The sequence below is a fragment of the Meriones unguiculatus genome, chromosome 1, assembly GCF_030254825.1.
Source record: "Meriones unguiculatus strain TT.TT164.6M chromosome 1, Bangor_MerUng_6.1, whole genome shotgun sequence".
Lineage (NCBI taxonomy): Eukaryota > Metazoa > Chordata > Mammalia > Rodentia > Muridae > Meriones > Meriones unguiculatus.
Genome location: NC_083349.1, coordinates 133,846,361 through 133,870,479, shown reverse-complemented (window position 1 = coordinate 133,870,479; position 24,119 = coordinate 133,846,361). Strand labels below are relative to the sequence as shown.

Below are 24,119 nucleotides of genomic sequence, written 5' to 3'. Positions count from 1 at the left end.
GTATTAAATATACTTTTAGGTATATGCCCAAGAGAAATAACTATTCATGTATATAATATGTAATGGTATTATCCCACCGTAATAGTCTACTATTCTACTTACCTTTTAGTTAAAAGTTCCCTTTCATTTGCTAAGTTATTTTCCCTATTGTAATAGGTGATGTATCTGAACTTTTTCTGTATAACCATAAACAACAATCTTACCTAGTAGCAAACTGAATGAGTGCATTTTGAAGAGTTTGCCTAATTTCAAGAAGAAATGATTCATCATCGCTTAATGTATAATACCAGTACTGGACATAATCCCTCAAGGAAAACTGGATAACCTATAGCAAAATATTAAAAAAAAATCTTTTTAGGATTTAAAACTAACAGCAGAAAAAAAAAAACCACTAAGGCATATTACTTGCCAACTTATATTCTTCTATATATCTTAAGTTGTGATAGTAAATTCCTCTCTTCACTATAAAATCCTCATGTTAAAAAAGCATTTCACAAAATGTTCTGAAACCCCAACTCATCCACTTCCAATTTTTAAGAAAACTACACATCACCTACAACTAGCTACATTCAGATAGAGTTTGGAAAGAAAAAAACATTTTCAGTGCTGTAACATGCTGAAGAATCCAACTAGGTTCAACAGGATGGGATTAAATAATGCTGATAGATACTAATGAAAATAAATGTTTTGAAGATGTCCTCATCAGACTTACTGCAATGTAATTACAGAAACTAACTTAACTTTATCAACACATGTGATGCAGCCAGTAATGTTAGTTCAGAACATCAGGATGATGATTTCTAGCAAGTTAACTACAGGTTCATTTATAAAATAGTAGAAGCTGAAAGTATAAATTATTAATAATGATCATATAATTAAAACATCAGAAAATATTCATGAGCAGGAAATCTTTATCTAAATATAATTAATATTTTTAATCAAATCAGAGATATTCAACCTTGAAGAAATAAAAATTAGTAAAACATCTAATTTACCAAACCACTGAGCTTGTTCAACAATACTGAAACATTAATATTTCAAATTACAAAATTACTAGAATATCAGATGTCAGCAAAACTTTTTTCTAATACAGAATTAATCCATATTATTAAGTTAAATAAACCACCTCATATAGGCACCTACTAAGTAGAATTATTAAGCACAAAATTCAACAACAGCATTATTATAAAGTTTCAGGCCATTGTTTAAATAGCTAAGAGGTATACCTTAGTATTTACAAAAGAAATTACATCAAACACAATAGATGGAATTGAAATCCCACATACTGAAACTCACTTGCTGGAGAGGCTCATCAATTATATTGGCACCTGTCAATCTTCTGTCAATTTTAATAGTCCTGGCTTCTCGTTTCATTTCTTCTAAGCACTTAAGGAAAAATCATGATATGTTACTGAATATTTCTTTGATTTCAGATCTTTCCAGTTTGCTTCAAACTCATTTGTTGTTATACTTTCCCTTATTTTCCAGCCAATAAAGAATTTATTAAAATAAATATAAGCCAAACTTGATTTCTCAGGGTACTAAAATCAGATATCCAGGACAAAACCTTTTCTTGTTTACGTTAGATTATCAATGGTGATTGAAAACAGACGGGTGTAGTAACTGCAGTTACGCAGCCAAACCTGCAAACGATGAAGTTAACACTCCTAACCCGTCAGTTTACGATCTTTACGGAAACTCTCAGTTTTCCCTCCTTTTCTATCTTCCAGGAGCATATAGTCAAACAAATTTACTTTAAATTTGATTTTAATTAAAGGCAATTTTAAAAATCAAAGAAAACAGTTCACTACTTTTCAGTAGTCATCACAATGATCATTAGCCTGGGAATAAATTTAAAAAATGGAAGACTCTTACATGTATCTAAACATCACTATATAGCCACACACCAAATAACACTTCAATAAGTATGGGCCAAACAGCAGAGAAGCTCTTATCACTTAGTGAAGAAGCAAAAGAAAAAGAAACTACAGATGACAGGAGAGAGAAGAAAAAAAGAAAACACACTATTTACAACCAATGGTTTAGCAGAAGTTTTTACAGACTTTAACAAGCTCCCTTAAAAATCTTGAAGCAAAAACCCCAAGACAAAAATGATTTTATTCCTCTTTTTTCTTCTTTTCCTTTTCCTTTTTGCTTTCCATTTTGCTTTCCTTCTTTGCTTTCCTTTCCTTCTTTCCTTTCCTTTTTTCCTTTTTCCTCTCCGCTCCTTTCCTTTTTCTTTTCCTTTCCTTTTTCCTTTCCTTTCCTTTCCTTTCCTTTTGCCTTTTCCTTTTGTCTTTCCTTTTTTCTTTCCTTTCCTATTCTTCCTTTTTTTTCCCCTTTCCTTTCCCTTTTCTTTCCTTTCCATTCCTTTGCTTCCTTTTCCTTCTTTCTTTCCTTGCTTGCTTTGTATACCTTTGTTTGAGGCAGTATCTCATAACATAGTCCAGGCTAGCCTAGAACTCACCATGTAGACCAACCAGCCTCAACCATACCTGCTTCTGCCTCCCAAATGCTGAGATTAAAGACAATTAAAAGAGTATGCCACCACAAAAGGTTAGACCACATTTCCAGTGATTCTTTTCACGGTTTAGATAATGCAAATACCATTGCACTGAAGTGGCCAGAGTATTCAGTACAGAAATATACTGAGAAGTTTGTTGCCTAGAACAAGAAATAGGATCACACAGGCTGTACCATCTAGGTTTGTTTCTGCAAATTTTATGATACTCACACTGATAAGAACCCTTTAATAATATACTGCTTAGGGTGCAAACTGATCACAGCTTATATAAAATTAATGTTTAAGTATAATATGAACCACTAAAATTTCTTCATAGAATATTATTTACAAATCTCATTTTAAAATAACAAGCCAAAAGTAGGTTTATATTATTCATAATAATTATAAAAACATGGCTAGTCTTAACTTTATCACTATATAAAATCTTAATTCTTAAAATGTTTTCTATTCTATGTTATGCACCTCCCAAATGAATGAAAACTATAAATGGCCAAGAAAGAAAAGGCCTAATTCCTTAGAGAGTCTTGTAAACAAAATTCAAAGAAAATGTATGAACAATAGTTCTAAAGAAACAGAAAAACAAGAAGTTCATATAATGACAAAAGTTGTATTATACCACTCCAAAGTATATCATCTTTAAAACGTTAAGTCAGCATTCAGAAATCTGTGCACACCCATGCTTACTGCAGCACCCTTACAGCATCTAAGACAGGGTCAGCTCACAGAAGAGTAAATTAGTGCAGCCGTTGTGCCATAAAGAATGAAATCAGGCCATTTGCAGGAAAATGGGCAGATTTTGAAGATAATATATTAAGCAAAATAAGCCAAATACACAAAGAGAAATAAATGAGGTTTCTTGGTTTATATCCTAAGTGAAAAGCAAAACACTCCTGAGAGTGTAGAGGGACTATGAGGAGGAGGATGGAAGTGGGGGAGAGGCAGAAAAGAAGAAAAGAAGTCAAAGAGTGAATGTGATCAAAGCATGCTTATACAGAAATTTCACAGTGAACCCACTAATCCGTGTAAGTACTAATAATTACAATAAACACTATGAAGAAAAAAAGTTATAAAATGTATAAATGAAACACCAGCTGATGAATATAAAATGGAATGGTGTAGGATATTTTCGTTTCTATAATATAAACTACTACTGTACATTATACTTCTTCTATATTTTAGTGTTTATATGACTATAAGGTTAAATCACTGGCATCAGTTTCAACCACTTGCCTCTCCATCTAAAAGTGGAGTGACCCAAAGCTTGATGATATAGCAACTGTGAGGCCTATGTACCCACAGAATCCAATATCTACTTCATTTATAACACTCAATACTGTAATAGAAAAATACAATTATTCAGAATGACAAAATAAGACCTGAGTTTTTAAAACCACAAACATGTGTAGCTTAATTGCCAAGTATGCTTTTCAACATAATTAAACAAAAAGTGTACATTTTTTTCTCTAATTTCTATTTAATTTACTTCACTCAAACCAAATACTCATTAGCATTTTTACAAATTATATAAATGAGTTTGATATTAAGACAGGAAAATAAATTAAACTAACCACTGTCTATCTTTTCCTCGCATTTGTATTCCTATTTGCTTACATACAACAAAAAGTTTTCAAGATGCCATTTAGGATGTCAGTAAGTTCTCAGTAAAATCAAGCAGCGCCCATCAGTATGTACACACACTTGTGAATGACAACCTTGCTGGGCTATGCAGATGAACACACTGATGGCTGCACTGCTCTGTGGGGTTTCACATTCCTCTACACGACATACCTTAGGAACCCCAGATGATGTTGGAGGAAGAAATGAGTGTTCACACTGTTCTAGGTATTTTTCTGAGTTTGTTTTCCCATATAGGAGAGTAACCACTAAACCCCTGTGGGAAATAAAAGTAATTACAGATTAAAAAATAACGTATTTTATACTTTATCGTATTTGTTACTGAATATACTTCTCAGACTTTATGGCTTACCATTTCTTAAAAATTAAGTCTAGATATTTGGGAAATCAAGATTGACAGAATTTTGTTAGGCTCTGAAATTTATAACACCTAGAAATATTTAATGAATTATGAAGTATTTTTCAAAGTTTTACTCAAACAACTTTTATTTAAAAAACCTTCAGTCTCAAGCAGAATGATACACACTTTTAATCCTAGCATTCAGAAGGGAGAGGCAAGCAGATTTCTGTGAGTTTGAGGCCAGCCAGGGTTATGACTTCCTGTCTCAAAAAAATTCAAACCTAAACAAAACAAGGGGCAAAGAAGAGGCAGGTCAACACATATGGAAGAAAGAGGGTAAAATAACACTGGTGTCTAAAAAAAAGCCATAGGAATCATATGATTATTTATTTACCAAACATATAATACATATAAGCCTCTGTGTGTTTGGGATGGGGGTTGTGTGTCTCTAAGTGTGTGTTCAGAATTGGCAATAAGTATCACCTGTGACAGATATGGCCTTGTAGTTTGACCCTGTGTTTCAGTTTAATTAAGAGCACTTAAAAGTACAACAAAGTAATTATTCAAGTTAAACTGTTACTCTTAAGATGATGACTGATAAAACACTAATCTTAGCCTATGATGCAATAGTTAAGACAGCAAGTTCAAAGAACACTTGTAATTACAAACAACTAGTTAATAATTTTAGCTGATGTTTAAGTAAAACTAGAAGCTACAATTGATTGGTGAAAGGCTGAACCATTAAGGGCTGGACTCACAACCAAAATCTAAGGGCTGCAAATTATTAAATAGCCCACCTAGACGGGCATGGTGGTTCAAACTTTTAATCCCAGCACTCAAGAGGCAGGTTTGAGGTCAGCTTGGTCTACAAGTGAGTTTCAGAATACCCAGGGCTACACAGACAAACCCCACTTGAAAAACCAAAATAAATAGATAGGTACATTCATAAATAAATAACCCATGCAATAAATACAACAAAATGTCCTGAAATAATAATGTAGCACTGACAATATCCCATGATATAAAAAACAAAGTAAAACACTGAGCTTTTCCCACTGCCAAAGTAGATTTTTTTTAATATTTGCAAAAAAGAATTAGCTTTGACTCTAAGAAAAGTCTATATCATCGTCATTTTAAATGGATAAACTACATAACACTTCAAAACTTGGTAAGTTCTTTTATCAAAGAAAATGGGTTGTTCATAGAAAAATATATTCCTTTCAAATGTGTACTTTATATAAACAGCAAAAACATATCTTTAAAAACTTAAGAAAAAGCAGAGCTAAACTAGCAAATGACTTTGAATTTATAAAATGTCATCTGTTTTGTTGCTAAAATTTGCAATGCATTGAGTGACACAAAGTTTCATTGAAGGGACAATCAGTCCTCACAATCAAGGTCACAAAAAGGGAAGATTTGATTCTGAAAATTATGAACTTGTTGACCACAAACTGAGCATTCTGAGAATGTCTGATTAGCTAATCCTCTTCAACTGGGTTACAGAGGAAACAAAAGACCCTTATTATGACAGGGAGCCCCAATGGGATCAGCGAGCCAGTACAGAATCACACTAACCCAAGGCACAGCATTAGCTTAGAAGCTCAGATGCCAGCCCATGACTGCAAACATCATCATCACACCTTCCAACAACCTATCTGTACCTAAACTTTCACAGAATTCTAAGTATCCAAACCATTTTTGGAAATTACTCCTTGATAAATTAGCAAAGTCAGAAAGGGGCCAACAAGACTTCTAGTAGCTCTGCAGACGTTGCCCCTGTCAAATTCTGTTTGCAATTCACTGTTAAAAATTCCTTCTCAACTGGGTGGTAGTGCACCCTTAAACCCCAGCACTTCAGAGGCATAGACACGCAGACCTCTGAGTTCAAGGCCAGCCTGGTCTACAGATAGAGGTCCAGGTCAGCCAGGGCTACACAGAGAAACCTATCTCACAAAAACAACAGGGGAAGTGGGTGTGGTAGGGATGAGAGGAGGAAGGGAGAGGGACGGACAGACACACAGACAGAGACACAGAGACTGCCTCTCACCTTAGAGTGCTCACCTTTTTCTCTAAGGCTCCAATTTCTTCACTTTCCAAAGTGGTGGGAAATATTTTGAAATACTTTTTGTTCATTCTTGACAAAGGGCTTATTCTAATTATTAAATTAGTAGAATCTCTATATTTTAGACTCTAAAATTTAGAGAAACATCTCTTTATAAAGCATAATCCTTCCTGTCAGTGGAAGCAGCCTTGACCCTGTGAGGTAAGTACAACCTCGCAGCTCTGCGTAGTTAGAGATCTCTTCGGGCCTTGGACCTGCACATTTGGTTTTGGACATTATGTACCAAAGTTTCCATTAAAGATATTCTGAACTCTGTGTCACCTGACTCCTGCGGCTAAAACAGATCTAAATACTTCAGCTCAAGATACTGCATCTACATCTAATACCAGCTGTCTGTGCACAAACCCATAATAAAGTTCGGCTGGAGCCTTCTTTGTAAATGTTTATAATTTAAGGGAAATCATAAATACTGCAAACCAAATAACCATAATGAGAAAACTACAAAAGCAAGTATTTATCTGAACTGTCTGGACCAAAGTAACAACATTGCTCTGAGGGCACAATTATTATTTGACATCTAATCAATGGAATAGTATCTCCTATAATGTAAAACTAGATGTGTTATCTCAGAAGATTGTAATATCACAACAGGTAATAAAATCCCAATCTTAAACCAAGAATAACATTAAAATTTTTCATACAATAAAAGATATATTCATGTTTAGTAATTAAAACTTCATTTTTAAAGATAACCACCGCATACAAATGGACATCTTAATTTTACTTGTATTTTTTAAAACTTTGGTTAAAAAAAAATTGAGAAAATAACATTCACAATTAAATCATATTCCCAGTTCTCAATCATTTTGTTTCAATTTTAACAAAATATAACACATAAATTATGAAATTATCACTGTACATACTTACCCTCCCACAAAGCAGAGGATATAAAATGCCAAATAAAATATTACAAAGGGTCCAAAGGTTATTAGAAAAAGGACAACGCCAAGGCTTCCCCATCCCCATATGGATAGACTGGCCTGAAATAAAGCAAAGGAACAAAAGAGTGGGAAGTAAATAAAAACAAAAGAAATAATTCTTTGGATAAATCAGAAAAACTTTTCAGAAGTTTTGAATTTCTCTTTGTAAACACTAATGATTTTAAATTTCTCCTTTTATATCTTTATGGTATCATTTTAGTAAGCATTAAAATATTAACTTTTGTAAATGTAATATATACTTGGACATTTATTTGAAACAAAGAAATTTGGAGATATCATCAACAATATTGAGGGGAAAAAGTAGAAATACAAAGTTGCAATAAGAGATACTAATATAAACTACTGAAAAAATCTGTATGAGAAATAACATATTTATAAAATATTTGAATATTTATACTTGCAAAAGCTCACTGAAAAGTTTTAGGATGACTAGTTTACAAAGTTATTACTAATACTTTAAAATTAAATCTTAAAATTTATAAGCTAAAGAAACACTTAATTAAAATTTCAATGTACATAACCTATCTTACTGAAAATTATGGCAATTTTATTTTATCCAAATACTACATAGAAACTTAGGAAAATATACTTCAGAAAATCCCAACTTCCATCTCCAAAGCCAGCCACGGTTTAACTAAGTATGTCCAAGGTCTCCCTCTATTAAAAGAGAAAAACTAGTCATAAAGAATCACACAGTTTTATCCAGTAAAAGTCTTCCTTTGTTAAAGGCAAACTGGATTTCAGCAGTTTAAGTTTTGATGAATAAATAAAGATATTCAATTCAAATAGTTTCTCCACAAGTTTGCTGTGCCTTGTGAAGTATACAAAGATGGCATTTGTTTCACTCCTGTTATCAAGAAGCACAGAGAAGACTGTCTTATAAGGCAAAACAATCAGACACTGAACCAGAAAAGAAAAGAAAGAATAGAAAGCATTACAAGATGTTACATTAAACAAAATTAACAACCAAAACCTACAGCACAGACAATACGTATTGTCGATTATGAATAGAAGGGTTTTATGTATTCATTCCCCAGTCACTGACTGCTTCCTATGTGCTAAGCACAGTCCAAGGTTTGGCAACTCTAGGTAGCAAAGCAGAGCCTTGTCAAAGAAGCACAGGCACACATGTTTACATGCCTCCGTAGGCTTACATTCTGGAGAGAGAAAGCACAATGAGCACAGTCCATCAGATGGGGTCAGCTCCCCCAAGAAAACAAGCAACTAAGGCGGTCAGCTCTGAGTGGTTAGAGGATACAGGAACAGAAAGCTCTTCTGTTACTTACTTAAAAGTAACACTTAGTGTTACTTCTGTTAACTTACTTAGGAAGAATTCACTTAGGACACTGAGTCTTCCTACAGGAAAAATAGTATTTTTGCTTAGCATATGCTCTGAATAACAGAGCTGAACATATGAAGAACATAGATGTGCTTCATCAGAGTCTTCTTGCCATCACCACTGCCCTGCTTCCAGGAGTAGTACAACTATTGGTTATTTTTATTCTTATTAGCCTTTTCTGCATCATGACATCTTTTAGCCAGAGTCAGAATGTTAATTAATGTTCTCTCCTGCCTTTCCATTCTCATCCTGAATCAGATAGAAACAGTATTTCACTCAAGGGGTCACCTGTCTTTCTTCCTAAGAACTGAAAGTAGGACAGTGGTTGGAAATAAAGCAAGAGGCAACCTGGTCCCCCTGATCATCACTGAGATCAGCATTTAGCACCTACATCTCACCACAGTATTACCAGATGTCCAGCAACAATAAACATTGGTTCCCAAGGTCCACCCAAAACTCTGCTTCCCCCAGAAACTCTGGTAAACTTGCCGGAAATGTGAGAGCAGACATGGTCCAAGCACTAGCACTGTTCAGCCCACCCTCTCCAGTGCAGTCTGACCTAATGTTAGCAGTAACATCCTTTCTATATACATATTTATGCTTGTCAGTTTCACAATTAAATAACTTGTTGATTGAGTCCTAACTTTTTGAAGCAGTAAAGTAGCTAGCTCAGGTTGAAATGGAGGATAAGAGAGCCTTCTCAAACACTTATTCACAAGACTGGTTGTAACTGTATAGATCTTCTGTATAGTCTTGTGTTTGAGTTGAATCTTTCCCAATTAAACACATTTTCAAGGGACTGGCGAGATAGCTCAGTGATAAATGTTGCTACCAAGGCTGCCCGCCTGGGTTAGATCCTGGGACCTACATTCAGAAAGAAAGAACTGACTCCCACATGCTGTCCTCGCCACACACATGCTGTGACATGTGTGTACATACACAAGATAAAAAAAAATGAATGCATGTGTAAAAATGTCATATTTGATTTAAGAAAATTCAGAGTAAATACAATTACTGATATGACTAAGGGTAATTAACAAAATAATTAGTTACCAAGGAGGACCTGAAATCTGAATCTCAAATTTTCTGAAATGGGGGTCGAGAGGGAGAATGCTGAAACAGTCTATACCCAAGGCAGGCCTCAAATATATATATTTGAGAGAGAGAGAGAGAGAGAGAGAGAGAGAGAGAGAGAGAGAATGAATCCAGGCTAGCTCAAACTCTCCTTTTAGCCCCAAGGACAGGATTTATAGGGAAGTGTGCACCACTATACCCTAAAGTTCACAGAATCTTCTAAGTCTCTACTTCCTCATTTCATCAACAACAAAAGCCTCGTCATTCATTCAAACAGAATTTGCACTTCACTACAATGGACCAGATTCCAGTACTTTAAGAGTAAATTCATGATGCTACTTACACATAAGAAAATGTCCACAAAAAAAAACCACTTTGCTTAACTAAGAACAGAACTTTTGTTTTGTCTGGTATTGTGTTACTTCTTCTTCTGCAGTTTCATTATATGTGCATGATGCTTTGGTCATTTTCTGTAATGCCAAAGATAGAACTCTCTGAACAAGAGCTTCGTATCCTCTGGGCAAGTGCTGTACAAAGCTGTATCACCAGGACCAGGGTAAAACTTAAAATTCTACAATCTGATGGAATTAAGCATGTCCAATTAAGCCAAGTAATCATTTGCTTTGATGTTAACCTTTCACACCTGCTAATTTAAAATTTAAAATTCCTTATTAAAACAGCAGAACATTATCCAAAAAAATATTTTTACTAAAAATTTTATCTAATGCTAGTTAAAATTTTTAAATTCTAATTACTTCCAAAAATGATCAAGTATAAATTTAGGATAATTTTGCAATATGTCAAAAATCATCATAAACTCAAGACAAGTATCACCTAAACCTTACCTAAACTGGATGCCAAAAATAAAAACAAATATACAGAGGTCATTTACATTAGAATAATCCTTAGTATATTGCCACTGCCTCTGCTAAATACACAGATAAAGCACTGGTTGCTGGTTTACCCAGCACCCCCTCGCAACTCAAGCTGGCAGCCTCCAAGGCCATCCCAGGGCAGCTATCCAGCTATCAATTTTCCTAAGCTCAGACCTAGAAAACATTACATACAATTCTAAAATCTAAAAGGGTCTGAAAATCAAAACTCCACTAATCACTCTACATCCCACTTAATTTGTTTTGTGGAATAACTTAGAAAATAGTGTAGTAGAGGCATATATGCTGTGACAAAGATTATAGGCACTGGAGTTAAATGACCCAAGTTCAAATTTCAAGTGTCCTATTTATTGATGAGCTGTGTAAGCATCACATGCTTTTGTTTCCTCATCCAGATCACACTGTCACTGTGGAGAACAGGTGAGTCGTGCTCAGTGGCCAGTGTTAATGCAATCATTATTACTTCTAGTTTAACAATACAGAGCAGATGCATGTAGCTCAGTTGGTAAATTTTGCACGGCACAAAGGAAATCCTGGATATGATCCCAATGTACAACCAGGTGAAACGATACACATCTGGAATCCCAACCCTCCAGACGTGAGACGCAGGAAGATCATAAGCTTCTAAGTCATCCTCAACAACAGTGAGTTCAATGACAAATTGACCTATATGAGACCTTGCCCCATTCAAAAATTTACAGACTATGTGTGTGTGTGTGCACGCACGCGCGTGTGCACACACGTGTGTGCCTTAAGAGAGAGGTGCATACATATATGTACAGACACACATATATTAAGGAAATTATGATATAATGACTTTTTTTTTAATTTTCAAGGTCACACACCTAATGGTGGATAGCAGTTAATGCAGAAATCCCCAACTGACTAAAATACTGAGAACAAATTCTTAGTGATAAATGGGACACCTACCTCAACCACCTAAGTCTCAGGGTATATACATCATGGAAAAGGGAATAAGCCAAAAAAAAAAAAAAACATGAGAGCTTGAGGACAGCAGTTCCATGCATTCTGGACATGACATAGCCACTGCACTCATGCATCCACTGCAGCTGTGGTTACATGCACAAGATGAGACTCCCCAAATATTTTATCACAGATGGGGGAGGAAGCCATGAGGCCCCACCCCCCAGGACCTACTGACAGATAATGATTACTGAAGGGTGGGTGTCCTTGTCTTCAGTGGTGTGCCTGAGTGTCTACTCATACTCCAGTATTAAACACACGCCTACAAGCAACTCTAACTCAGTGGAACACACACACAAAAAAGCTAGACAGGATTACTGGGCAGAAGAAATGAGAAAGCAGAATGAGAGTTTAAAACAGACTTGTAAAAGTCCTCTACACATGCAGAGGATCTTGTTTTGTTCCCCCACCCCCCAAGACAAAGGTTCTCTTGTAGCTCTGGCTGTGCTGGAACTCACTCTGTACACCAGGCTAGGTGGCCTGAAACCTCATAAATATCCTCCTGCCTCTGCCTCCCAAGATTAAGGGCTTGTGCCACTGCCAAGCTATTAAAATATTTTTAAAAGACAAAAAACAAACAAACAAAAAACTCTTTCATGGCTCAGATTCAAAAAATAAAATTAAAAACCATTTATGCCTCATGATATAATCAGCAAGCAGAAATAATTTATCTTCTGATAGTTTATGCCTATCAAATATACTTATATTGAAAATTTGAAATTTACCACATACACCACGTATAGAAACTAATGTATTTTTACAAAATTACTAAGAATCTTTTAATGTAGAACTCTCAAGAGATCATCTCTCTAGTCAGTCTGTCCATAGCCGATTAGTTAAGCAGCGTTGTTAATAAATGCATATTCCATTAGAGTCAGCCCCAGAGCACCCTGCCACTGAGAAGCAGGATCAGGTAAAAGCAGCTACTTTTGATCAGCAGGTGAACAAACTGTCAGAGTTCCCATACGAAGTACCTTGGGCTCTGACTTGAGTCACTAGGTGGGATAAACAATTCCCAGAGCTACAGAAACCAATCGATTTTTAAACTTTCTATTTAGTTATTTTTATGGATATCTTGCTTCCATGTGCACCATGTGTGTGCCCGATGTTCACAGAGATCAGATGAGGGCGTCAGATCCGCTGGACCTGGAGTTACAGAAAGCTATGAGCTGCCGTGTAAGTACTACAAATCGAACCCAGGTAGTGCCCATTGCCTCTGAGCCATCTTTCCAATGCCCAATTATATTTTAATACATTACATGACAGAGGGTAACCAAACAGATAGGGCCAAGAATCAAAGTTTATACAAATTTCATGCCAACCTAAAAAATTATATATAGTTCAACAACCAAAACAGCCCTAAGAGAGGCATTATCACAAGCCTAGCCTGTCTTCCTCCCACCTTACTCTATCTATAGTAAGCTGGAAGCTATTCTCTAGGAACTTTAATTGAATGTTATCTTGACAAGAGACCCGAGCCTTCTTTAAGACTATAATGTAATTAAGGTCTGGTATATAGAAGCCAATTTACTAAATATCAATCCATTTACTAGCTAAAAAAAGAAAGAGATCAGAGACTAGAGAAATAAAGGCAGGATACTGGGAAAGAATGTGAAAGGGGAATCTAAATGGAAGTGCTCCTCTTTACCTGACCATATGGCTTCAAGCACCACATGGTCCTGCCAGTACAACCCATGCCAACACCCCACCCTCCAAAACAAAACCAATTCAGGACTCCAGCCTCCTTCTCCCCAGGGAATAACACGTAAAAATAGCAGCAATCTCTTGGCCAACTCCACATACTCTGGCACAACCCAGCTAACCACTGTGATTTGAGGGAGCAACCACACAAGCATCTGAAGTATCAGTGTTGAGGTAACGGCCCAACCTCCCTGCTCATGTGCAGTAACAGAAGAACAAACATGTTCCTTCACTCACCCCAATTCAAGGGACCTAACGCACCTTTGGGAGGATGCCTAAAGATGATGGCATGTATAAATTTTCCATACAGCCATTGAGTAGGCAGGGACAGAGGCCTTGTGAGGACAGACATTTCAGTCAGGCATTTGCTTCTCAAGCTAGCAAACTGGCCAGCAGGAGAACATGACTACAGCTAAATACCCTCAGAGTTTCTCCTTCCTATCCCAACTGGAGGGTGACCACAATAAGTAAATTATACATATACAAAACATAGGTTTTGGTTCTTTGGTTCTTTATACTTTTCTAAGACAATTATTTGCATATATATAGATGATTTCCAAACAAATCCTTAATACTTTTATTAAACCAACAGTAATAAATGATCTCACACAAGCTAAGAAGATTCCAAAAATCCAACAATAAAGAAACTGTGAGAAAACAAGCTACTATGAATTCGGTGGGTTTTAAGAATGTATGTACTATTATTGCGTGTATACCTGATGTGCACATCCACAGGTCAGAGGTCAGCAATGTGAGGGGTTACTGGGAAAACTAGAGGTGTGTACAACGGTACCTTTGACCCACTGAGCCATGCTCTAGAGTCTCTCAACTCTGTCACACCTGCACAACACGTACAGTAATAGCTAAAATCATACTAGCTGCTATTTACTCAGGGCACAAACTAGGTTAAGCTGCATTCTTCCTCCTTCCTCCCATAATGCAACCAGTAGAATCAATGGATTAGGGACCAGACAGGACTTGAGTGTTAAAATTAAATTTAAAAAAATCAAACTGTTTGATTGCTTTCTCAGATGCAGAAAGAACATTAAACAACATAAAATGCTGATGGGAGTGTAAAGAAATAAGCAATCCTGGCAGACTTCCCACAAATACTCAAAGTCAAAAAGAGCAACAAGAGTTAGCATGCAGTGAGGGAGGAAACAGACTGATCAAGAAACCACCAAAAATCTATTTATCATAACTGTCAATAAAGACTTAAAAAAAATAATAAACAAGGTCTGGAGAGATGGCTCAGAGGTTAAAGGCACTGACTGCTCTCCCAGAGAAGCTGGTTTGATTCCTAGTACCCATACAGTGATCACAACTGTATGTAACTCTAATTTACTCTAATTTCAGGAGCTCTGACACCTTCTGGCTTCTCTGAACATGAGGCATGCATGTGGAGACAGACATGTATACAGGCAAAACAGCCCTACACATAAAAATGTAAATATTATTTTAAATAATTAATTTATCTTTCTTTAGTGTACAACAATGTTTTTACAACAGTGTTTTACCTGCCTGAATGCCTATGTGAGGGTGTCAAATTCCCTGAAACTGGATTTGCAGACAAGCATGAGCTGCCAGGTGAGCACTAGCATTAAGATCATCTGGAAGAGCAGCCAGTGCTGTGAGCTGCTATGCCACCTCTCCAGCCCCATAAATTTTTTTAACAAATAAACTTTTTAACACTATACACACACAATGACCTCGCCTCTACATTATGCCATAAATGCCAGTTAGTAGATGCTGTTAAAAATGCATACTTCTAAGGGGAGATTGGCTATGAAGGAATTTTCACTATTTAGAAAACATGTCAGTATTTATAAACCTTTCCCTTTGCCAAATTAAGGTCAATTTAAAACTCTTTAGCAATAACACTGATATATATCTTATCCAAAAAAAAAAAAAATTCTCTTAAACATAACTGAAAGCAAAAATTTAAATATATTGAGGATAAGAAACATCTCCATTGTGAGTTAATTATGTGTTAACTGAATCTATTACAAGGAAAAATAACAATCCTATTTATTTTGAATAAACTGTTTTTCTATCAGCATATTTATTCTAATTATTTTCCCTAAATAAGATTGTACACTATTAAAATATGCATAGCTATCAGTCATCTCAGAGAAAGTTACAAATGGTCCCTCTCTAAAGGTAATGACAGACAGGTTCTGCCAGGTAGTTGGGATACAGGGGACATGGGTGAGAGCTACATATCTCTAAAAATACCTTGTTTTAGATATGAACTTTGAACAGCACAAATAGTTTACATAACTATGAAAACTACACTTAATGAGAATAACCACATATAGGCAAACTCCTTTAGTGTTCTCACAGCATGGTAAAATGACAGTGGATCTTTAGTGGGAAATATCCTAAGAATAGCAACCAAATTACTGTCTTTTAAAGAGCTTTAGTATCTTATCTTTCCATAAAAAGCAATGCTGGCAATTCCAATAAAATGCATGACTAACTGGACTACTGCCTGATCTGAGGCTAGGGCAGACATGGTTTTAGGACGAACCCTCAAGCACCACCGAGTTATATAAGCTAGGAGGATTCAGAATGCATCAGAAAAAGCACCTCCCACCAATGGCTCGGTCACAGCAATGGCTGTGATGGACTAAGCGGACATCGCTTTTACTATCTCAGTGAGCTCAGCTGACGATGCACAAACAATTCTGTCACTATTCTTTATTATTATTGTTACGATTATTATTTAGAATTAATAAAGTTATTTTTATTTTTTAATTAATTTAATTTTATTAACTATAGTTTATTCATTTTGTATCCCAGCTATTCTTAAAGGCTGGAGAGAATTAAACATCTTCCAAGGTAATCAATGTTGACAAAAACTCTGGTTTTTAAGAAATATTCCATACAATGACGGATGTGCTGCAATTCTTAATGAATTGTCTAGCAATAATCTGTTAATCCTTGAAAGAAAAAGCACAGAAACAGAGAGATTAAGGCTATACAAACTCCACTATCTATGAAAAAGTCTTGCTGGAAAAAAACAAAACCCAATTTAAACCTTACTTCAAAAATGCAGAAAACCAAGAAAATGTTACAAGTGCCATGAAAATGAATTAAGCAAAATTTAGAAGGTGGGAACACAAAAGAGCAGGAAAAAAAAAAGGGAACAAACAGTTTCTTCAACAACTGAAATTCCAGGGGAAAGAAGAATGACAGTGCAGTAAGAGCAGGAAGCCATCTGTAGATTAAAACAGAAGCATGCTGAAATTACTCAACCTGATTTCAAGCAAAGTACAGTGGAAAAAAGAAGAAAGCAAGTAAGCGGGGGAGGGAATTTGGTAGTTCTAAGCATTGTTAGAGCACTGTTAAAATTATGTTATAAATTTCTATTTACTTTTTGATTGCTATAATGATATGATAGTTGTTTTAACAAAAGGAATGTTTTAATGTATTTTCAAGATGAAGTTAAGTACCTGGAATTTTCTTCAAGATAATCTTCAGGGCTCTTAGTGGAGAGAAAGTGAAAGGATGTGGCTGCAGCAGGCTGTGGGCTGATAAGCTCCTGAGCCGACATCAGCACAGGGTGCTGGGTGCATAATTCTTCCTACTTTTATGTTTGTATAGTAGGTTTCCTACTTTTAGGCTTGAAATCTTTCACTGAAATATTTTTAAAACACAACAATCATACTCATTTGGACAGTAAGTACACTTATTCTCAAGTAATCACTGCAGGGAAATAAGTAATACCTAAATATGCTGCATGTTTACAACCCAGGAAACTCAATTTGAGTTACAAACTTCCTTGATTAGTTAATAGTGGTACAACATACATGCAACTATTCAACTTCATGCATAAGAAAAAGATTGTTTTTCATACAGAACTGTTGGACACCTTTAATTCCAGCACTCTAAGGCAGAGACAGGTGGATATAATGAATGCCAGACCAGCCTGGTCTACAGAGCGAGTTCCAGGACAACGAGGGCTACACAGAGAGACCCTGCTTCAAAACACCAAATGATGGATGGACGACGGACGGACTGACTGATGATATGGAACTAAGTACTGAGATCTTCTATCTTATTTTATGCATAGGAAAGTAAACATGAAATAAAAACTACTACCCTTCAAAAGATTGTTTTGGAGATTTCAGACTGATTCTGCAATAGTTAGGTATGTGTTAAGCCTTAATATTGAAAGTTTTAAGTCAAACAGCTTCTGCATGCAAGAGAAAGAGGATAATATAAACTTAAAATGCTGGTTTGTAGAAGTTTAACTTTTATTCGCCTGGATCAACTGTTGTCTTGGAGGATTATTGCCTCTGTCTGCTAACCTAGGCCTAGTCCTGGAAGCTTCCAGCCTCTGTTCAATCTAACCTAGGCCTACAATGTTTTCTTTTTCTGAGACTTAATGCTTAATAAGCTCACCCTTTCTAGTTCTTTCTGAGCTCATAGCTGGCTGGTTCAACTCAGCTGTTCTGGCTCAAACTCCTTTCCCAGCTAACTTATTCAATCTGCCTTTTCCTTTAGCCTCTGAATTGCTCTGCTTGGTCTCAAACTAACTCAAACAATCTGTTCTAATCTCCTGGCTCCTTCTCATTCTCTGGCTCATTTGGTCTTCACCTGAGTTCTCTCTCTGCAACCTATTTCTCCTGGTACAACTGCTTTCTCTCTCTCCTCTCTGTCTTTCTCTGCATTGCCCCTTAGGTAGCTACCTCTGCCTCTCTGTGCTAGTGAGAGTTGGGTGTATCCTCTTCTGTCAAGTCTTTCTCTGATTCATCACTGTTTCTGCCACTCAAGTAGACACCACTTTCAAACATGGGTGCTTCCTTCTACAAACTATCTTTACCATCATAGTTTGGGATTAAAGGCGTATACTGCCACACCTGGACCTAAACTTTTCTTTACCAGAAACTTGCTCTACAACAGGCTGGCCTTGAGCTCAGATCCGCTTGCCTCTGTATCCTGGATTAAAGGTGTGTTTGTATTTCAGCCAAATCACACAGACCTAGAAGGTCTTTGGATGTGTTCTCTTGCCAGAGTTCTAAATTAAAAACAGTAGTTTCTGCCAGAGTCCCAGCATTCGGGAGCTGGAGGCAGAAGGATCCAGAGGTTGTGGCCCACCTATTCTAGAGTAAAAAGGAGGACAGGGACTAGGCAGCCAGGTGGCTCAGGAGGCTATAACTTGCGACTCAAGCTTGGCCACTCATATATACAAGAGAATCTACTCCCATTTGTTCTCTAACCAGCCCCCACACACACCATGGCACACACACACACATGCACACCATGCATGCAAACACAGATACTACCGGAAACCTTTTTAAAGACAAAATACATATGCAGCAACATGAAAAGTGCCACAAGTTTAATGAAGAATAGTTTGTTAATAAAGTTTTTAATGAAGAATAGTTTTAAATAAGACCTCGAGCAGTTTCCAAATTCCTTTTAAACTATCTCCAAAAGGCAGTTTTGTGGAATGTGTCTCAGAAGAGTGCATACCTAGTATACACAAGAAGAGTCCATAGACCTAATCCCCAGTATCAAAAATAAAGCTAAAAAAAAAAAAATTACACCAGTGTTGTTTTCTTCGTGCAGTGGGCAGCAGTTATGCATGCCCACTTATGACTGACTCATAAGCAGTCAAAGCCCTGACAGTATTTTAATGTTCAGGCTCAGCCCTAAACAGGGTATCTATACCAACACCCCTATTCACCCATGCAGGGATCAGAGAATATCACAGAAGGGGGCAAAAATATGTCAGAGCCAGGGGATAGGGAGAAGCCATCATACACAGCACTCACTGCACAAGAGCAAGACAGCCATATCAGCCAGCATTAGAGCAGGCTGAACACTGAACCCTCGGGGCTGCAGAAAGAGAAGCCGAGGAGACAGTATGGGAAGGTGAGAGCAGGACATACAGCAGAGTATCTGAGGGAGTGGAAAATGGGAAACAGAGGTGCTATGATCAAAATATATCAAAGAATAGAGAAAAGGAACAACAGAGAAATCAATCTCTTTCCAGGAACTCAGCCCTTCTTTTTCCGCTACTGTCAAGAATATTCTAAAACATTGTAGCAGATGATGCTGTCTTGTGTTTATTACAAAAAACCTGAGAAAGGGATAAGAAAGTCGGTCCATTTCATTTGTTCGATATACGTGTTTTTCTTCACTTATATTCTAATTCTAAGTAAACATTTAAAAATCATTATGTATTAAGGCTTCTTAAAAATCAGAAAATTCTGGCTGGGACCAGCAAATGTAAGCTCTCAACAAAGCTGAAATCAGACAAAGAAAGTTCAGTAGTGGTATCGGCATGAAATTGAGCATGGTATGTGGTGGAGCCATGGTCCTCATGCGTGCTACAAAGGTTGCTGAGTCGAGCTTTGTTTGAAAAATTTCTCACTATGTTACCCACTCTGGTCTTGAATTCTTAGCCTCAAGTTGGCCACTTGCATAAGCCTCAGGAGTAGCAGTTATGCTGTAAAGATTAAATTTTATTCCTGTTCTAATTAAAGAAGCAAGACATTTATCTGTACCTAAGTCACTATCAAAGTGAGAAAACAAGACTAACTCACTGTTAAGCTGTAGACATCCCATTTCTTAATGGAGGTTAGGGCATAAAGACATGCCCATTTCACAAAGGGATTTGACTTAAGCATTCCTTCACCCTAGTTTAAATTTAAATAAATCCAGTTACCTCAGGAATAATGAGTTCAGTGGAGTAAAGGGGAGAAAATCAGAAATTACATAAGGGGGTACACACAGAAAATGTCTATAATCTGTTAAGAATGAGAAAGGGTCCAAGGAAAATTAGCATCACTTTGTGAGCATACCTATGAATATCTCTAAGCATTAAAAAAAAACCCTGCAATCTTCAGGGTTAGTCTTACAATTTAATTATGCACACAATACTCAAATATTCTTGGTTTTCTAATCCATCACTTTCTCTGAAGGTATACCACCAGGTCAGATCTATCTCCCAAGTTTCAGAATTGTATATTCAACTACATTTCCGCCTGAAGTTCTAATGGGTACTATAAACGCATCATGTACAAAATTAAACTCACTGCATTCACCAAATACTTCCTTTATTCCCTCCCTTACAAGAAGGGACTAATGCCTACCCAGTTATTAAAAAGAAATGTCAGAACTGTGTTAAGCCGTCCTCTTGGAACTTGCTCCTCCTACCAGTTAGCAAAGCGTGCCCATGTTTTACCCATAATATCTCCTGGAGTCTCCCCTCTTTACTGCCAAAGCCTGAGGCAAATCCTTCACTGCAGGTATCTATCTGATGGTTTGGATGAAAATGAGCCCATATGTTCATGTATTTCAATGTTTGGTTCACAGCTGATGGACTGTTGGGTAGGATTAAGATTAGGACACGTGTCTTTGCTGGAGGAGGTGTGCCACTGGCTTGGAGGTTTCAAAAGCCCACACCAGGCTCAGGCCCAAGATCTCTGATCCATTTTGTGGATCAGATGGAAGCTCTCAGCTACCACTCTAATACCAAGCTTGCCGCCTGCCACATGCTTCCACCATGCTGATCATGGACTAACCTTCTAAACTACAAGCAAGCCCCCAGTTAAATGCTTTCTTTTATAAATTGTGTCGATCATGAAATATTTCTTCCGAGAAATAGAACACTGACTAATACATTGACTGTCCTACATTTTTCTTATTGTCAAAACAATCTTTGATAAAGATTGCAAAACACTTTTCCCTGAGTGAAACCAGTTAGTTCTCTTGCTTCTGTCTGCTGGGATGGACTACCTTTCCTTTCCAGAAAGATTATCTCTTTAGCAAACTCTTCAAGAGCCAGCACAGTGAAGCAAACCGTTCATTTTAAACATCTGTGCTGGATAGTTTTGTCAAATTGACACGAGTAAAGTTAACTGAAAGGAAGAAATCTCAATTGAGAAAATTAGTGATTAACGGGGAAAGACCCAGCCTATTGTTTGTGATGCCGTCCCTGGGCTGGGGGTCCTGGGTTCTATAAGAAAGCAGGCTAAGGAAGGCGTGACAAACAAGCCAGTAAGCAGCACTCCTCCATGGCCTCCGCATCAGCTCCTGCCTCCAGGTTCCTGCCCTCTTTGGGTTCCTGTCCTGACTTCAATGATGAACAGTGATGTGCAAGTATAAGATAAATAAAGCCTTCTCTCTCCTAGTTGCTTTGGTCATGGAGTTTCACTAAAGCAGTTGTAACCCAAACTGAGACAGCTACTGTGCCTTCTTACATCCTTAATTTAAAACAAAACAAAGTTTATTTTTTTTCATACTGCAGTGCATGGAGGGAGCCCCGAGCGAGCGAGTGAGTCCTGGGGGAGTGTGAATGTTGACATGGGCATGGCCTGTTGAGGACTCCAAGACCATGGCCCATGGGAAACTGGCCAATTCGTTACCCCTATGGGCCAGGCTGGAAAAAAAAGGTGAAGCTTCTCTCAGGAACCCAAGTATGAATGATGGACGAGGGTGTAAAAGACTAAACTGCAGCTCTCTCCTCCCTGATGTCCACAGCCTGAGACTGCTAGCCTCAGTTTACTATATTATAGTCTCTATTATACTCTTTTCTGTGAACACAGCATGAAGCTCCTACTAAGTGGTATAACTTTTAAATATTTCTATCAGAAAAAAATTATCCCGACAAACCTCAATTCCTACATAGAACTTATAAATGATGCAATATAAATCAATTCTCCTTTATTTCTATATTTCTACATACTTTTTATTAACTGGATCATACAGAATACAGTCAATATCTGACCAGAAATAACTGATTTAGCAAAATGTAGATGCAAATACTATGTTAAAATTATTCTCCTATCAGCCAAACCATATGCAAAGCAAGAAATTAGAGAATCTAACCATGACTGAAAAAAAATGAGTGGTAATTTTAAACAGAGCGTCTACATGAGAGGTTGGATTAAATTACTCACAGGCCTTTTTTCCTGACCAACTTTTTACAGGCTTTGAGGGGTATGGACTCCCTGACTTCTGGCACTCTATGCTTGGCACTTAGCCTATCAGAACTCTAAATCTGTGCCCGAAGCTCAGATAGGCCACAAGAACTAAAGGACCTAACCATCCTGCTTCCCTAAGGTCACAGGGCATACCAAATCCAGCTTTGGGCATATTCCTACTTTGCAAATGATGACCTGAGTTACCAAAAAATCACACCATACAGTATAACATGAAAGAATCTGGGCCTAGAAACTCTCAGCAGATGATGTCACCTGTCACAGCCGAAGAAAGATACCTTAATTAGTACTGCCACAGACAGTCTCAATCTACAGCTATAAACCAAAAGTGCACAATGAAGCCCAGACTGAAGACAACTGACTTGCTAGCCAGTCCAACAAACAACCGGACTCAAAGAAAAATCCACACCTACCTAAGTGTTGGATAAGTAGAACTCATTCAAGAAGTAAGAAAACAAGCATAATTGCTCCTCAGTTTCCAGCTTGCAAGTCAACATCTAAAACTATAAATGCAAAAACACACGCCACAACCAACCTATATCAGTATGCTTTTGACATAGCTTAAACTCCATAACCCACCCCAAGCTTCATCTAGTTGGCATCACAACCTTAGCCAGTTATTCTAATTTTAATAATTTAAATACATGTGAAATTAAGTAACTAATACAAGATCATTTACTTAAACAAAGTGGGCCAATTAAATGGTTCAGTAAGTTAAAGCACTTGCCATCAAGCTTTCCGACTTGAGTTTACTTCCTGAACTCATACTATGGAGAAAGAAAAACTAACTGCCAAGTTCCTCTGCCCTCCAACATATACCATGAATACACACACACACACACACACACACACACACACACACAATAAATGCAATAACAATTTTTAAACTTTGAATCATGACATGCATGCTGCTTAGTGAGTTTTAATTACTACTTAACATGGTAATACTATAATTATGTGCAAGCTGTGTTTTCACATGGCATACTATTTTATTTCTCCTATAAGCTATTACCAAGCTTACCTTTTTCTGACTAAAAACTTACTGAATTGTATGAAAATATTTTGAATAAAGTCTTTATTTAAAAGCAAATTCATAGTCATCATATTTACCTAAAGCCATTCTTAAAGCATGCAAATACTGGACGTCTAAAAGTTTTCATTTTTAAAAGAAACTGAAGCAATCTACTGGCAGTCAACTCTGATGTCTCATCTTTTCAAGTTTAACAGAACAAAAAAAAAAATCAAGTTACATGTAAAATTAGCAAAAAGGGGCTGGATGACAGGTTTGGCAAAGCATGCCTGTAATCCAGGCTCCAGAGCTTTTCTTTTACCAGTATGAATCAATTGTCAGTACCAATTACAAATTTCAGGTTGTAGTTTTTCCTGAATAAGGTAAGTAGCTTCTTTATAAAAGGTATTTAAAATCACCATGCATAAAATCCTAATGGAGAAGTAAGAAGAGTTTGCCGAGATAAAACTATTTTTCACTGTCTTAAGCCCATACTGTTTTATATATTTAAAAAAAAAAAAAGTAAAATCTATCAAATCTGGCAGTGGGCAATGTAAATTATTCCTGAAAAGCAGCAAATATAAAAGCAAAAACACAACT

At 36.7% G+C, this 24,119-nt stretch overlaps 1 protein-coding gene across 6 annotated transcripts in view; it reads right to left on the bottom strand.

The window, feature by feature from the left end:
• The window catches only part of Snx13 (sorting nexin 13), a 106,887-nt gene that overhangs the window by 65,404 nt on the left and 17,364 nt on the right, over positions 1–24,119 (bottom strand). For 5 of the 6 annotated variants that reach the window (XM_021653696.2, XM_060367133.1, XM_060367137.1 and 2 more), the window contains exons 2-5: positions 7,489–7,601; positions 4,313–4,415; positions 1,297–1,386; positions 204–325 (exon numbers count right to left, since the gene is read on the bottom strand). In XM_021653696.2, the coding sequence (XP_021509371.1) occupies positions 204–325; positions 1,297–1,386; positions 4,313–4,415; positions 7,489–7,601 (428 nt within the window). Of the gene's footprint in view, positions 1–203; positions 326–1,296; positions 1,387–4,312; positions 4,416–7,488; positions 7,602–24,119 lie in introns of those variants that run through there. The other variant, XM_060367149.1, reaches the window with a different exon arrangement.